The sequence below is a fragment of the Scardinius erythrophthalmus genome (genome assembly GCF_964197995.2).
Source record: "Scardinius erythrophthalmus genome assembly, chromosome: 22".
Lineage (NCBI taxonomy): Eukaryota > Metazoa > Chordata > Actinopteri > Cypriniformes > Leuciscidae > Scardinius > Scardinius erythrophthalmus.
The window spans coordinates 4,977,304-4,995,514 of record NC_138242.1 but is presented as its reverse complement, the minus strand read 5'-3'; the positions used below and the strand labels follow the sequence as shown (position 1 = coordinate 4,995,514).

The following is an 18,211-nucleotide window of genomic DNA, read 5'->3' as shown; positions in this document are numbered from 1 at the left end:
TACACGGCTCTGTGGAATACTTGATTCTGATTGGTCAATCGTGCCATCCTGCAGTATGTTACTCTCAGATAACAACCGCTAAAAACAGATAACACACAGGCTCATCCGGGTTACTGAAGTCAGAAGCGCTATACGCTTGCTAGGAACGTTTTTTTACTTTGTGGAAGTTTTGCATTTGGTGAGCTAATAAAATATTAAAACTTAAATAAATATTTTGTGTACAGTTATTTAACTATGCCATCCAGTATCGTGGACTCGCTCTCCCTTGTTTCATACAAACAGCGGCTGCCATTTTGTAACTATTGTTTTGTACACTGTTAGATACAAACAGGTACAATTTTAAAACAGTTTAATCAGAAATCAATATCTCTTATCTCCATAATTATTTATGTGGTGAAATGCTGTGTAATAAGTGGTATGACTGTACCGTATTCCTTAAATGCCCATCTAGCTTGAACTTGGTGCGCTAGCAACTGCTCTTTCCGCAGAATCTTTGCGTTTATTAAAGACCTAATCAAATATTCCAACTCAGATCAATATTTTGTGTCTAATTATAGACACTTTGCTTCGCGTCGGGGTCCTCATCACCCTGTCGGAGGTTTATTCTGAGACAACAACCGGCTGGATGTACATTATCCCTTACATAATATGTATATATTAATAGTTTCCTAATTTGTATGAGTGTGTCGAATAACAAACTAGTTTTCTCTGTTTCGAGTACTGCAATCTTGTATTTGCTACAAACATAGTTCAGAGTGAATAATGATTCGTCCTTCCTCAACATGGCAGCAGTAATGGATTGCTTTTAAGAGTTCCAGCTAGTTGCTCATATTGTTTGGATTCACAGACAGGCGAGTCGAAGTGCTTGAGGGTGACATGACAAAACATCCACCGGTGACAAGTGGCTGAGCTTGTCTTTTGTTTTTGATGTTGATCTCTTTCCTTTCATACTATCAGCAGCCTACCCAGAGATTGAAGTCTGCTGTCTGGCAATATTTGGGCTGTTCTCTTACGAGAGTTCTCTCGTACTGCGTTCGTAGAACGCTGCGGGAAAAGTCTCTTTTCACGAAATACTGAAGCAAAATTATCCTTAATTTTCATATTTGTAAAACGCATTGCGGCAGTGCACAGCCATGGCGAGACGGCTCGCTCACTCATTGGCTGTTCTGCGGCAACTGCATGAGCCTATCGAGCGAGGGCTGATGCAACATCAGACCAATGAGAGTGCTTCGCGCGCTCCTCGTCACATCCCGCCGAAACGGGTGTGGCCATCCCCTATAAAAGGAGCTCGAGTAGGCTGATTCAACTGATTTTCATCTCTTCAGCGAAGCTCACGCATCGCTGGATCACGGAGAAGCAAGCGTCGTCGAGGCAAGCTTTTCAGCGGGACGAGCCCTTGAAGCCGCTGGCCTTCGCCGCCTTCTACTGCCGTACCTGCTGCGCTTTCCGGCGCTTCATATCCTTTATCTGCTCTGTTCTGTGTGTGTGTGTGCAGTGTTCCCCGAACACTCACCCCTAAAAGAGCCGCGTCTTTTTCAAGATGCCATCCTGTGGCTCGTGCCGAGCCCCGCTCATCGAGGGAGACCGCCATGTTATTTGCGTCTTCTGTCTGGGCGAAGAACACGCAGCGCTCGCGCTCGCTGACGGCGGCTGCCCTCACTGCGAGCTTTTGCCGATGGCGACTCTGCGGACTCGCCTGGCACAGTTCTCCGAGCCTGCGCCCCCCGCCGCGTTGCCGCGCCGTAAGAAGCGCCGCTCGCAGCGGGCCCCGGAACCCACCTCTTCCCGACAAAGCTCGCCGGCTCGCCCGCCAGCTTCACCGGCTTCCCCCGAAGCACTTCCTGATGCTCAGCGCCCGCAGTCTGCCGCCGCTTCATCTGAGGAAGTTGTTTCTGAAGTCGAGTCGGTCGAAAAGGATTCCTGCTCTCTGCTAGCTTCAGGCAGTGAAGACTGGGCGAGCTCTGCGGATCTCACGCCTCCTGCCCGAAAGCCGTCGGCTAGAGCTAGCATCGAGAGGGAGCTCATGCGAGTACTCGCGTTGGCCGCGGCGAGCCTCGGCCTCGAGTGGTCTGCACCGGAACTCCCCTCGCGCACCCGGCTTGATGGTAGCTTCCTCCCTGGTGAGCGCACTTCTCCTGTGTCTAAGCCCGCTCCGTTTCTTCCTGAGCTTCATGAAGAAGTGGCGAAGGCCTGGAACGCTCCCTTTTCTGCACGAACACGTTCGTCTGTATCCCCAGCATTTTCCTCCCTGGATAATGCTCAGGACCGAGGCTACCTCACTCTGCCGCCGGTGGAACAGGCGATAGCAGCCCACCTTTGCCCGCCCTCTGCTGGACGGCGGACTAAGCCAGCGCTGCCGTCAAAAGCCTGCCGCATGACGTCGTCGATGCTCGCGCGGATCTTCTCCGCCGCTGGGCAGGCGGCATCGGCTTTGCACACCATGGCCACGCTTCAGGTGTTCCAAGGCGATCTCCTCCGCAAACTGGACGAGATAGGACCTGAAGCTATCTGCATCGCGGACCTGAGAAGCGCGTCGGATCTTTCCCTCCGCGCTACCAAGGCTGCAGCACAAGCCATGGGACGCTGTATGGCTTCCGCTACCGTAGCCGAGAGGCATTTGTGGCTGACGCTCACGGAGATGGCTGATGCAGAGCGCAACGCGTTCCTCGACGCCCCGCTATCCTCCGCTGGCCTTTTTGGATCTTCTCTCTCCGAGCTCGTGGAGAGATTTTCCGAAGCCCAAAAAGCGTCACAGGCGTTCAAGCACTTCCTGCCGAAGCGCCCCAGTTCTGCAGCGGGCCGTGAGAAACAGGCCCCTCGGAGCTCACAGCCTCAGCCCCCGCCTTCGGCCGCCCCCTCACAGTGACAGCAGCGCGGATCACGCCCTCGCTCTCGCTCTACTAGCCGCCGCCCCACTCACCGCGGGCCGCGACCAAGGGTTGTGTTGAAGCCGGAAGCCCCAAAGAAATCCTAGCACGCTAGGAAAGCGCAGGTGTGTAAGCCCCGTTGCGACCAGGGCCCTCACCAAAGCGCACCGCTGTCTCAGTCCCAGGAATTGCGACTGCTTCAGCGCTCTCAGCAGAGCACAAGCCCGCACAGCTGCCCGCTTGCCTGCACACAAAAGCCGTTTTTACGGCTACCCAGATAAATCCCGAAAAGAGTGTATTTTCTGGTGTCCCGGCCAAGGCCGATGGTGCTATAAATGTAGTGTTGATGCCCACTTCTCTGTGCCCATCCCTACACACAAGCACAGCCCTGCACACAGGGCCCGTACTCATAAGATCGATGCAGTTCGGTCGCGCCCCAAACATAGTCAAAGTGCCCACTTCCCAGTGCCCACAAACGCTATGTCTGGCGAGCCACAGGCTCCCTGTAAAAACGGGACCTGTGCGCGCCCGCTCTGTTCAAGCAGACAGCGCGGCCAAAGCAGTAAACGTGCCCGGTCCCCGCCCACGTTCACTTGTAGGCTGCATGAGTCCCATGAGACCTTCTCAGACCTCCCCCGCTCAGATAAGCACTGTAGCGCGGTCGAGGATGAGCGTTTTGCCCGCTGTATTACGCGCGCTCCCCGCCTCAAATGTCTCAGGCGTAACGCCTATGCCAGCGCACCCCGAAGCGCCGCCGTCGCACAGCGAACAGAGCGCGCTTCGCATCCAACCCCTAGCCGGCCATGCAGACGCATGGGCCGCGCTTCCAGGGGTTTCGGACTGGGTGCTAGACATTATAAAGAGAGGCTTCTCGCTACAGTTTTGTCGACGCCCTCCACGCTTCACAGCGCGCGTCGAAACTGCGGTGAATTCAGAAGTAGCACACCTACTTCGCGCCGAAATATCAAAACTGTTGAGCAAAGGGGCGATACAACATGTATCCCAAGCTCAAAGCGAAGGGGGGCTATACAGCAGATACTTCCTAGTCCCCAAAAAGGACGGTGGTATCAGACCCATACTAGATCTAAGACGACTAAACAGAGCTTTAGTGAAACGCAGTTTCAAAATGCTCACGACCAGCAAAATCCTCGCGCACATTCGCTGAGAAGACTGGTTTATGTCGATAGATCTAAAGGACGCGTATTTTCAAATACAGATAGCGTCACGCCACAGGCGATTCTTGAGATTCGCCTTCGAGGGTCGGGCATTCCAGTATACAGTCCTGCCATTCGGCTTGTCCCTGGCACCCCGTACATTTACGAAGTGCATGGACGCAGCGCTCGCTCCCCTCAGACTCAGGGGCATGCGAGTGCTGAACTATTTGGACGACTGGCTGATCATAGCTCAATCACGATCTCAGCTCGTGGAGCACAGAACCATGTTACTCGATCACCTCGAGAATCTTGGTATCACGATCAATTGGACGAAGAGCTCCCTGAACCCCAGCCAAACTATATCGTTTCTGGGCATCGTTCTGGACTCTCGTTCTATGACAGCGCAGCTGTCGCAACAGCGCGCGCTGCGCATACAGCACGCAGCGAGGTCCTTCCGCTGCGGTGCGATTATCCCGCTCAAACGGTTTCAGAGGATGCTGAGCCTCATGGCCTCAGCATCATCAGTTCTCCAGATGGGCCTGCTTCGCATGCGCCCTCTGCAGTTCTGGTTGAAAGCGCGGGTGCCACGCGGAGCGTGGGCACTCAGCCGATTGCGCCTCAAAGTCGATCAAGACTGCGCAGCAGCCCTGAGACCATGGGCGGCGGGCGATTGGTACCGCGCAGGTGTAAGCCTGGGGACTTCCTCGAGAGTGAAAGTGGTGTCTACGGACGCATCCACCTCGGGATGGGGAGCGCCGCTCGAGGGCAGGCCGTTCTTTGGCCTTTGGTCAGAACGAGAAAAGCTCCATCATATCAACTGCCTGGAAATGCTAGCAGTTCACAACGCGCTGACGCGCTTTTGTCCCCACATCAAGGACCAACACGTCGTAGTCCGCTCGGACAACACGGCCGTGGTGTCCTACATAAATCGCCAGGGCGGTCTCGGATCCAGTTCCCTTTTCAGGCTGGCCGAGCGCCTCCTAATATGGGCTCAGCGCAACCTGCGCTCGCTGAGAGCGGTGCATGTGCCCGGGACACTCAACCTGGGTCCAGACAGGCTGTCCAGGAACAACGTTCCCACGGGCGAATGGTCTCTACACCCACAAACAGTCCGGCTGTTGTGGCAGAGATTCGGCAGGGCGGAGGTGGACCTATTCGCGTCCCCAGAAAACGCTCATTGCCCCGTGTTCTTTTCGAAGAACGACAGCGCACTGTCCCACAAGTGGCCGCACTGCCCGCTATACGCGTTTCCCCCAGTCTCCCTCCTACCTCAGGTGCTGGAGCGAGTCAGGGAAGTGAAATGCCCAGTACTGCTTATAGCACCGTTCTGGGACAACCAAGCCTGGTTTCCAGTCCTGATGCAGTTAGCAGACTCCGCTCCATGGCCAGTGCCATTGAGGAGAGATCTCCTCTCGCAGGCCAGGGGCTCGATTTGGCACCCACACCCAGAGCTGTGGTCCCTTCATGCGTGGACGCTCAACGGTTACCCGTTAGTCTCACGGATGGAGTGCTGAACACCATCACTCAGGCTAGAGCGCCTTCCACCAGGCGGCTTTATGCCTCGAAGTGGTCGGTTTTCTCCAGCTGGTGTACAGCTCGGGGCCTGTCACCCCTCGATTGTGAGGTGACGGAGGTTCTCTCCTTCCTACAAGAGCTGTTGGACAAGGGCAGATCCCCTTCCACGCTCAAAGTCTATGTGGCGGCTATCGCAGCGTGCTCGACAGCAACGCCAGGCCAGTCACTGGGAAGGAACGATTTAGTCATCCGCTTCCTCAGGGGAGCTAGGAGGCTGAATCCCCCCAGACCTCCCTCAGTCCCGGTGTGGGACCTTTCTACGGTCTTGGCAGCCATGAAAGGTCCCCCCTTTGAGCCTATCCAATCTGTCAGCCTCAAACATCTGTCTTTCAAAACGGTGTTTTTGATGGCCCTCGCTTCGGTGAAGCGCATAGGCGATCTGCACGCGCTCTCTGTGAGTCCAACGTGCTTGGAGTTTGGGCCCAATGACTCCAAAGTCATACTCAAACCTAGGCACGGCTACGTGCCGAAATCCCTCAACACTCCGTTTAGGGCTCAGGTTTTTTCCCTGTCTGCCCTGCCGGGATCAAACGAGGAAGGGGACTCGAGCTGTCTTTGCCCCGTTAGGGCTTTAAGAGCTTATGTGTCCCGCTCCGCTGCCTTCAGACAGACGGAGCAGCTCTTCGTCTCGTTCAGTGGACGTTCCAAGGGAACGGCTGTTTCGAAACAGAGCCTGTCCAGGTGGGTGGTTGACGCCATAACAATGGCTTATACCACCAAGGGCCTTCAGTGCCCCTTGGGCATTAGAGCGCATTCCACGAGAGGCGTTGCCTCATCGTGGGCCTGGTCTAGCGGGATTTCCTTACAGGAAATATGTACGGCGGCGGGCTGGGCCTCGCCGTCTACATTCATAAGGTTCTACAACCTAGAAGTTCCCGCCTTGCAGGCCAGGTTGTTTTCGGTTTAGCCGAATCAGCTGTCTAACCAGGACACTGATTTCGCAGGCGCACAACGCCACCGAAGACTTCACCGCACTTGCAAGCCAAGTATTTTCGGTGTATTCGAGTCAGCTGTCTAAACACGGCACTGATATCGTAGACGCACAGCGCCGCCGAAGTTTTCTGGGCAGAATTGTGTAAGACCCATGTTTTTCCCACATTAGCCAGGCTCCCTCCTGCCTATGTGATGTTATATCGCGTCTAGAACGCACCTATTTGGGCGAAAGTGTGTAAGTCCCACATTTCCCACATCAGCCAGGCTCTCCCTGCCTATGTGACGTTGTATCGCGCTTAAGGGCGCATCCATTTGGGCGAAATTACGTAAGACCCACATTTCCCACATTAGCCAGGCCTCCCCCTGCCTATGTGATGTTATATCGCGTCTTAGGACGCAGCTATCTGAGGGTGGTTGTCCCCCCCCCCCCTCCAGACTCTCCGAAGTCTACCGGGTGATTATGCACTGTATACCTGGACTAGCTTCCAGTGGTCGGTGTTTTCTCATCCCAGCACGCACGGCGTCTTACAAGTGGTTCCCGCAGCGTTCTACGAACGCAGTACGAGAGAACTCTCGTAAGAGAACGTACTCGGTTACTAACGTAACCTCGGTTCTCTCTAGAAGAGGGAACGAGTACTGCGTTCCCTGCCGTGCGCGCGGTTCGCTCTGGTTCGCTTCGGCGATGAAAACCAGTTGAATCAGCCTACTCGAGCTCCTTTTATAGGGGATGGCCACACCCGTTTCGGCGGGATGTGACGAGGAGCGCGCGAAGCACTCTCATTGGTCTGATGTTGCATCAGCCCTCGCTCGATAGGCTCATGCAGTTGCCGCAGAACAGCCAATGAGTGAGCGAGCCGTCTCGCCATGGCTGTGCACTGCCGCAATGCGTTTTACAAATATGAAAATTAAGGATAATTTTGCTTCAGTATTTCGTGAAAAGAGACTTTTCCCGCAGCGTTCTACGAACGCAGTACTCGTTCCCTCTTCTAGAGAGAACCGAGGTTACGTTAGTAACCGAGTACGTTTTAAAGACCCATAAGGCATCATCAACTTCCAGTTTGTAAAATGTGTCAGAAAAAAAAAAACGCAACACTTCAGACTTGTGCAGATGAATGTAAGTCAAAATCATGTGAATCCTGTGAATCATTCAAAACCATATGACACCAGCATAAATACAAATTCAATTTTAAAAGTTTTTTTCCTTTTTTCATCGTGACCATTGTCTTTTTTGTTATGCTGTGACCATACCATTTTAAGTAGCCGTGTATTCTGTCCAAATTTAATAGGATACTGTGCTGTTACTTAAACACTGTACTCCCGTTCTCCTTTATGGGATGAACAACCTTCACATTTAATTTCCTGTAGGCCTTCTATGATCCTTGGTGTTGCGTCAACCATGTAACCTTCAATGGCTTTTTTAGTGATGGCAAAGCTCTGAGCTTGTTAGATACCGCTGAACTTGGAGAGACCTCCACATCATCGCTCTGAGTATGAGTGTCTGTCTCAGCACTTTTGTGATTGGTTGATGACAGTGATAGCACCTCCCATCACTTATTCATGCCCTCGTCTCCTCAGCCATCATTCAGGAAATGACACACAGGAAGCGTTACAATGCAGCTACCGTATCTTCCCTGCTATGTGCTGACATTCAGCACTTTGGTTGTGCTATATGTGACCTATAAATCCTCCACACTTCTGATGGGAGGGAGAGAGAATCTCTTGACCACTGCTTGGGAAAGCAAAATAATTGGATTCCTGCTCCTTATCACACTCAACACATTACGAGATGTCAAAATTCCCTACTGCCAGGGCTTGGTCACGTTTCAGTCAAGCAAGAGAGATTTCTTATGGCTGGCTGATAGGTGAGACTGTTTTAAATTGTGTTATTGCCAGTCTTTGGTGGCAATAGTGAACGACACGTGCCTTAGAGTCTCGCATGACGGCATCTGGTGAACCAAACCTTTATGAAGTTACCATATTGACCTTTTTGTCTCATTTTATTGTGGTTTGTTGCTATAACAAAACTGCACTGTCCTTCGTTTAAGTGGTTTCACTTGATTCCACTTACAGAAAGTGGGTGAATTGTCTATTGGAGTTGACTCTCTACGATGATGTGGAATAGACCGCAAACCCTTTCAGACCCTTGAAAACAGATCCACTTAAGTAGGTGATTGAAACCCTGGCCACACGATGATGGCAAAGAAGATTTTTAGATTTTATGAAGAAATGCGACTGACAACTGAGTTTAGTGTTTTTCCATGTTTCTCGGATTGCTGTTTAGTTAAATGACACTACCTCTGTTATCTGTCCTGAGTCAGAAGAGCCCATCCCCTATATCCCAATGAAAAACATGTGCCTAGATATGACTGAGGCCTCTAGGAGCCTTTGGGGTCCCTACCCTTAATCAAAATGACCCACCCCCACATTTCCATAATAATCGTGTGCCTAGGAATGAGGCCTCTTTACATTGTTTGGTATCAAAAGAGCCCATCTCCATGTTTCTATGATAATCATGTGCCTAGATGTGACTGAGACCTTGAGGGGCATTTATGGGTCCCTACCATAAAAATCAGGTGCCTAGACATCACAGGGGTCCTATATAGAATCTCTGTACACTGCTTTCATAGAAATATGAGTTTATATAATATTCTGGTGCCTGGCTAGGTCTGGGGCCCCCAAGTGCCTCTTTACACTACCCATGGGCAAACGAGCTCACTCCCATGTTTCTATAAACATCAGGTGCCTAGATAATACAAGATCTCTACCCTCAATCAAAATGACCCACCCCCAAGTTTCTATAATATTCTGGAGCCTAGATATATGATAGGGGCCCCCAGGTGCCTCTGCACACTCTCCTGGGTCAAAATAGCTCTCTCTCGTGTGTCTAGATATGGCTGTGGCCCCATATATCTTGTCAAATAAATACACAAAGAGGCATACTAAGACAGGCAGTATAGACAAAAACAGATATGTACAGGAAAACACCAGTGTAATATAATAACAAAAGTTTTTTTTTTTTTTTTTTTTTTTTTATCTTTTTGGATGCATATTTTAATGTTAGAAGTGAAACTTTTTAACTTGTTAGTCTTGGAGAACATTGCATTTAGATTCATGATGTTGAATTTTATTCCTATTTTCAATTCATTTTCCAGAGTTTAGGCATGGTATCCCTTACGAAAAATAAGTATACTTCAAGATCATTTTATGAAGTATACTTAAGTAATGTTCGAGTATATTTTAAGTATATTTTAAGTATATTTTATGTAGTAAGTATACTAATATCAATGTGTACTTGTAAACTTGTAAGTGTACTATTTCAACACTGCTTGGGACTAAATTTTAGTATATACAGGTGAAACTTGAAAAGTTAGAATATCGTGCAAAAGTTAATTTATTTCAGTAATTCAACTTAAAAGGTGAAACTAATATATTACTCATGCAAAGTGAGATATTTCAAGCCTTTATTGTTATAATTTTGATGATTATGACTTACAGCTTATGAAAACCCAAAATTCTAAATCTCAGAAATTTTGAAGATGTTCATAAGCTGTAAGCCATAATCATCAAAATTATAAAAAAATAAAGGCTTGAAATATCTCACTTTGCATGTAATTTTCTATATAATATATTAGTTTCACTTTTTAAGTTGAATTACTGAAATTAATTAACTTTTGCATGCGAGTTTCACATGTAAAAATGAACGTTTAAGTGTACTATAAGTGTAAGAGTAGTAAACTTTAAGTACACAAATAGGTTTCTCATTTGTAATTCATCTGTACTACAAGTGAACTTATAAGTATACTAGTGGTTTACTATTTTAATACAAGTAGTACATTTTTAGTTTATGAAAGTACACACTGAAGTGTACTCTCAGTAAACTACTAGTTTAGTAGTTTATACTGCAAGTATACTTGTAAGAACATAACATTATACTTATAGTTTACTATTTATATATTACTTTTGCACTTGCAGTATACTACTATGTTCAAATGTAGATATTTTTTTATACTTGAAAAATACCTTTAACTGTACTACTTTAATTAAAAAAAAAAAAAAACATTTTATTAGCTTCATGCATCCTTTTTTTAATCAACACTTGAAATGTCGGTACGTTTCATAAAGAAAGGCAACATTTTAAACAAAAAAGTTTAGAGAGAGAGAGAATCACATTTTTGTCAAAGACTATTTCTTGATCAGATTCAGAACGATGATCAAAACACAGATGGAGTAGATCGAGTCCAACAGCTTCACAGTCGTTTTCTCTTCATGGGTTACGCTTCATTTCATTTGGTAATATTAAGCAGTTTTGATTTACACACTGTTTAATGTTTGATGATCACATTATTTTACATTTGAGTGATCAATCTTTTATCACTTGTTTCAGCTTCTTCTTCTCCTGTGTTTTGATCTGGAGATTCTGTACTAGAAGATGTGTCATAGCGCTACCGTATAACAGTGAAAACATGTATAGATGGGAAATTCAGTCAGTGATGGGGAAAAGTAGAATTAGAGTAAATTCATATACACTACCAGTGGACTAGCCTACACAAAAATTCAGATACGCAGAATTAGAAACATATCTGTTTTATATCAATATTCTAACCAATATTTTCAAACAATGTAAGTTTCATAAGACTGTATATTAAAAACTATGTAAAAAAAAGTATATTTAATAGGCTACCTGATCAAAAGAGTTAACACAACTACAAGCCAAGTATACTTTGAATACTTAATTATACTTTTAAGTATATCTCGATCAAAAGATTAAGTTCAAGTACAGGCCAAGTATACTTGGACTTTTCTCTCAGTATAAGTCAAGTACACTGAAGTGTAATTTTAAGTCTATTTCTGAGAAGTACATAAAGAACATTTTTGAGAAGTATATAAAATGTAGATTGAAAGTATACTTTCTTATTTTTAGTTTAAATGAAGAATACTAATAGAACACTTGAATAAACTTCTTTTTCGTAAGGGATGTTCAACATGTTTGAAATGTACTTGTGTTCTACAGCTTTGTTTCTTGAAGAGCCATTCTATGGCCTCATAACTAGGTCAAAATGCAAAATAATTTAATCAGAATTTGCTTTTGTTATTATCCTCCTCTCTGAAGCAGACAGAACTAGAAAAATGGTTGCATGTCCCTCTCTGAATCATTACAAGCCACGGACCAATCATATGACCTATGGCGACTACCCTCTTTTTTTTATTTTTTATTTTTTTTACTTTTGTCAGCTCATTAAAGTTATTGATCATTAGGGGATGCTGGGAAAGGTGGGATGCAATTATGAGTCCAGGCAGTTTGTCAATTCCCCACAGTCTGGGTTGAGTCCCTAATAGGAACCTGCACACACACACACACACACACACACACACACACACACTGTGGATATAGAGGGAAACACGACTGTGAGCACAATTTGGTTTATCAACACCTCAACCAGAAACTGGTTTCCACTGCCACTAAGACCAGACACATATTCTATACCAGGACGCAAACACTGACACACTGTAACTCTGAAATCGCAGTGAACGTACTTAGCGTTTACATTATACTTCAGGCCATCTTTTTATTTCAACCCTCTCTTTAACTTTCTTCAAGAAAGAACCATGTATGTATTAATCATGTATGTTGAAACTAGTATGTGCTTGATTTACATGAACTTTTGTTTTTGTTTTTTACCTTTCAGAGAAAATTAACATGTTGTCTGCACTGATCGCCCCCTTCAAGTACGTGAGCCCAGCGGCCAATGGCACAGAAGACGAGGACACATTGAGTCAGTATGGTTTAAGCCATTTATTTGAACTAAATTTTAATTTCAGAAATGAATTTGCTCAATTTGCAAATGGCCATTTAGATATCACTTGAAGTGGTACTAGAAGAGTGGAAGATAGTCAGTGCTGAAAAACATTTCAGTCCTTTTTCTCACAATTTAGGCTTGCATCCATGTGTTGAAGTTTATTTTCACAGATGAATTTCATTTGGTTCCATCACAACACAGTTGGGGTGTGAAATAGAGGCTTAAATGTGTGATCAGACTTTCACACACTGAAATCTCATAACTGTCTGCTCTCCTGCATTACAAAACAGTTTCTCCTTTGCATTGTATATAGTGAGATGATTTGTACCCACTTAAGTAAGGACTCCAAGCCAATTTTGTGGGAGATTACAGAGCGATTTGCCAGATAATGCCCCATTTTAGAGGATTTGTCCTCAGATTTTTACAACAGTTATGTAAGGCAGGCTTTCTCGTATGGAATAGTTAGGAGCAGCTGCTTTAGGGAATGGTAATGAAATGTTTTTTTTTATTAACTTGTATATGAAATGCCAGACTTTTCATCAGGTCATGTGAGATTATGGCACAAAGCAGAATGAAGTAGAAGATGGTCTCTGTAGCAGTCGTTGTGGTGTTTGTTTTTTTGCTAAATTACCTTCTTGATAATATGTCATTTCTGCTTCCAACCTAGGCACCAGCAGTGCTGAGGTCAAGGAGAACCGCAACACGGGAAACCTGGAGGATTGCGCCATTGTTTCGTCAGACTGCCAATCACTCTTCCGGTCCGATTCGCCCAGGGACGGAGCATCCGGCCTCAAGCGAAAGCGGCCTTTGGAGGAGGACAACAACGGACATTTGCGCAAATTGCGCCTGTACTGCAAGAAACTGGCATGGTCCGATGCACCAAAGAATGCCCTAGTCCAGTTGAACGAGCTGAGACCGGGTCTACAGTACCGGATGGTCTCTCAGACAGGACCGGTGCACGCGCCCGTCTTTTCCATTGCCGTAGAAGTCAACGGACTCACGTTCGAGGGCACCGGCCCTACAAAGAAGAAGGCTAAGATGAAGGCAGCCGAAATGGCCCTGAAGTCATTCATCCAGTTTCCAAATGCCTCTCAAGCTCATTTGGCCATGGGCGGCCTGAGCAACCCCGCAGCCGACTTCACCTCGGACCAGGCCGATTTCCCAGACACGCTGTTCAAAGGCTTCGAGGCCGACGGCTGCCGCTCCGCCGAGAGCGAGCTGCTGTCTAGCGCCCTCCGTTTGCGCCACACGTTGGACTTGATGGTTGTACAGGCCAGGCAAGGAGATCCCTGCCTCACCCCACCCCCGGTTCCCATGCCCCAACCCAGCCCCGTCGTCCTGCTCAATGACATGCGGCCCGGCTTGCGATACGCCTGCCTGTCGGAGCGTGCCCAGGGCAAACGGGCACACCGCAGCTTCGTCATGGCCGTTCGAGTGGACGGCTTGATATTCGAGGGCTCGGGTCGCAGTAAGAAGCAAGCAAAGAGGCAGGCGGCTCTGTGTGCCCTGCAGGCGCTCTTCAACTTCAGGCTGGCACCTGAGGCGAGAGCGGGACACCGGCCCAGTAGGATCAAATGCCCTCATTTGCCCCAGGTGAGTGTGCCAGTCCAGCCGCTGGCAAGCCACCCGTTCCATACGGCGGGCCTTAATAACCAAAGCAGCAGGAATGCTGGGATACAGAACAGCCAGCCAAGACTTAATTAAGAGGGAGGAGATAATGTTTGGGGAGGCATGGGGCAGTGCAGATGGATTATGGGGGAGAGGTTAGGCTATATCGCAGAGCAAAAGGTGGAAGCGTTTGATGTTAGCACACAGGCTTTAACATTTACTTTGGGCAGGACATGATGGCATATCTAGTGTAAACACACACACATGTGTGTACTTAGGACAGCAAAAGGGCCAGAGGTAAACAGAATCTATTCACAGATCTATTCAGACGGAAAAAGGATGTAAATGAGGCAAATTATCATTCGGGAACCTCTGACTCCAGAGAGAAAGTCGATGCGCCAACAAATGAGTTTTCTTTCTTTTCTTTTTTACTTTCCATGTGTTTATAGAGCTAAATTGCAAAAGTATTGTTATTTTGCACAATCTCTAGTTTCCTCATGTATGACATGGCAGTGTCTATAAACATTAATTCAATCTGTTGCCCAAAGGAGATTGAAAAAAGCACAGAGCAAATCGACAAACAATCCTCAGACCCATTCTTCTGTTATTTAGTCAAATATGTAAATAGCAATCAGACTTGGGAAATAGTGGGGGGGGGGTTCATAGAGAACTCAAAAATGTGTTTTTGATCCCTTGTGGGTCCAGATTGAGTCAAAATTGAATGAACTTATATGCTGTTTTATCCATTTTAAATTTGAATTACATGATACTATATATATAGCTGTCCCTGCCGTTTTCTAAAAGCAACTCACATCCCTGATTTACAGGGATTTTACCATATAGTTTTTTTCAGAATTGCTCACAAATGTATGCAGCTAATCAGTTTATTGTGTGGTGTTTGTAACTTTTTTTTTTCCTCCTCAAGTATGTGCATGTATGTGTGTATGTCTGCATCAGCTCTTATTTGTGTGTATGTGTGTGTGCGCTGTATTAGTATTCTGCCCCCTTCCTGCACAGAGCCGACAGGGAGAATGTTGTCTTTCCTCTTCTACTACAGCAGCCAAACAACCTGCACATGTTTGCCGGAGAGAAACTTCTCCTTTCTCCTGCTCTCTACGCTCTTTAAAAGGATTTATAAGAGGATTTGCCTCACTAGTTTAGTTCCAGAAATGCACTTCCTTGTGGAAATTCTTAAAAGTCAGACTACAGCGTTTGCTATTGAGTCTCTTAGAAATGATGATGGAAACGTGCACATGAAATTAAAAATGCTCCTCCTTTTCCATCACAAAATCACCCAGCATCATCTGTCCAGTGGAGCATTAATTTGTGCATGTGTGTTTGAGCTTGTATGACGGTTTCTCAGTAGTGTGGAGATCTGAGGGTTGGATGGCGCTCAAACCTCTGCCTGTAGGGTGTCTCGCTGTGCCGCAGGGCCCTGCTGATAGCAACCGCTGCCAGCTCTGCCGCTGTCACACTGCTCTCAAGACCACAGATTTTTCTCTTTCTTTCTGAAGCAACTGTGGCTTTCTTTAACAACATTCATTGCAGCAACTAGTAGCTGCAGCTTTTCCATAACGAGTATAGAAGTATCATTTTTTGCCCATAAATTGTCTTTTTTTTTTAATTTTCAGCTTATATATATGTTACCGGCAAAGTGTGTAATCCGGCATTCTATAGAATGCCTAGGTAATGTATAGAATTAGGTAATGTATTTTTGCCAAAAACCATCAGGCATTCTATACATTGCCTAGGCATTCTATACAATACCGGGATTGCACACTTTGCCGGTAACATATATATTTATAGATTATGTTCATTAATAATCATAATAATTATTGTTGTTGTTATTATTATTGATAACATGACTAATAATAATACTATTAAAATTAAGAGTGAATCTTAATAAAACTGACAAGAACATGTCACCTAAAAATCTAAAGAAAAAAAATATTATGTATTATAAATATTAAAAATGACTGCATTACAGTAATTGAAGTATAATTCAAATCACAACTTAGAATAATACAAATTCTATAAACTTTGTTTGTTTTTTGCATCTGCATGGAGCTGATTTTTAAGAACCCACACTAAATGAAATTGTCCTACAATAGAATTTAATAAAATGTATTTGTAATATTAATAAACAGGAAATCAATCTGAAGAATAAATTTTACATTTTGCTTGTTTTGGGGCATTTTTGCCTAGATTAATTTCTGACCCTGATCCAGAGGCACTTCAGCAATGAGGATTTGGAGAGAGAAAAAATTAATCAAATATGAGATGAATAATTTGTTAAAATGGATTCCTTTAAGCCTGCAATGAAACGAATAACTTGGAAGAGAGAAAGAGTGACAGAGCGAGAGTGAGATAAGGGTCACCTTTGGAGTGGAATAGAAGGTCAGGGAGACTCCGGTGGGCGGCAGGCGTTTCTGGCACAGATGGAATATTTTGCAGGAATGGCCGGCCGTAGCAGTGTGATGCCCCAGGCAAATATGAACAATAACTTGCAGGCTACCCTTCTCCACCACATCTTAAATGAAAAATTGAACCATCATCCAGGCTGCATGCCTTGTTGCCCACATCCCTATGCCTCTTCACATCTCTAAGTAATGACACACTCACACACATGCACACACACACACTCCCTGCAGGGATTTACCTGCGTGCTCTGTGAAAGTCAATATAACATTGAAGCGGTAATATGAGAGCCAGGTACGAAGCAAGACTTAAGTCACCTCAAAAATACCCATCGATCATGGGATCACAGTCCGCCAGTGTTTTTCAAAACTTCATTCCCAGCTAAAAGGACGCATAGGAAATTTGCGAAACCGTGCCCTGCGCGTACCTTCTCACCTGAACACTTTGTCTGCATGTCACCAGTTTCACGTTTTTATCAAGATTCCTCTGTTCTCAGAAGTATATGAATGCAGGACAAACTGATTTGGCATCAGGAGTCTGCCCATGTTATAAGGTAGAATGATTGCAGTGCATGGTTAGGTTGATTGGGCACTTAATCTCTCAGCTACAGTCACAAATATCTGCAGCGTTGCCAAGTCAACACAAACACCCTGCTAAGACAGGAAAAAGCCTGAGTCTGAGCAGGCGGTCATGCAGGTCCTGACCGTGTCACTAGTATAGTTAACCAGAGTATTTGACTGAAGAAATGACCTCAGCATGCTGCTAAATATCAATCACTGCCTAATCATGAGGTTTGACTTGACATGTGCTTGAATTCTGCAGCTAGTATTTAAAAGTGAAAGGTTATAGAGATTGATCTCACAGAGGGTGTGAATGGAGAGGGATGTAAAAAGGCAGGGTCGGGAAAAAGATGGGGATCGTAAAAGGTGGAGTGAGATAGGTGAGGGGGTGTGATAGAGGAACAGAAAAGGGTGGCAGGGTCTTGAAGGGGAGGGGAAATATTGAATGTATGAGTTCTGAGTATGAGTAATGAGTTCAGAAAGGGGAAGGCAGAGTTTAAGAATGTGGTCAGAAGAAGGGAAAGTCAGAAGAAGAGGAGTTTAAAAGCAGGGTCAGAACGATGGGGAGTGTTAAAGAGTTGGTTTGTAGTTGGGGGAGTGACAAAGGGTGGGATCAGAATCAGGGGGTGTTTAATGGCTCGTTTCCACTGAGCGGTACGGTACGCAAATATTTCCATTTCCACTGTCAATAGTTGTGAATGGTACCAAAATGCCAAACCGTACCGCACCACTTTTTCGGTACCCTTCCATTGGGGTACCTAGCACAGTGGTACGATACTAAAGGGCGGAGCTAGACTCATTGCAGAACGTTGATTGGCTGAAGAAATACCGTCACTTGCGCGTGCTAAGGGGAATGACAACATAAGAAGTTGAAATACAATATTACTGTTATTGTGTCACAAAATGTAGTTTAAAGGCCCGTACACACCGGGACGAATATCGGCGCGCGTTATTCGCCAGCGTTTTTCAACGCGTTTTTTGTGTTCACACCCAAGCGATTTTCGCTGATGATGAGCCGAGTGAACATGCAAATTCATTCCCTGACATTAGATGGCGCTTAATACCACTCCATAACAGTTCTCTTTTATCAAGATTTTTGTAGTCGCTGTCGCGTTTGTCATATAGTTCTTAATGTTCCGACACCAACGAGACCAGCAGCTCTACATTCATCTTGCCTTGCATCTTCCTCGTCTTATTTCTTCCCGGCAGTGTTTAGACGCTACTCGGCATATATCTTCTTCGCCGTTACGTATGTGTGCTCGGCAAGACCGTTTTGTGTTTGAGCGCCCCCAAGTTGT

General features: G+C 46.1%; 1 protein-coding gene across 1 annotated transcript in view; it reads left to right on the top strand.

The window, feature by feature from the left end:
- The window catches only part of adarb2 (adenosine deaminase RNA specific B2 (inactive)), a 204,569-nt gene that overhangs the window by 128,958 nt on the left and 57,400 nt on the right, over positions 1–18,211 (top strand). Inside the window, exons 2-3 of the mRNA XM_081353001.1 lie at positions 12,217–12,303; positions 12,995–13,920. Coding sequence (XP_081209127.1) covers positions 12,217–12,303; positions 12,995–13,920 — 1,013 coding nt within the window. The remainder of the gene's footprint in view (positions 1–12,216; positions 12,304–12,994; positions 13,921–18,211) is intronic.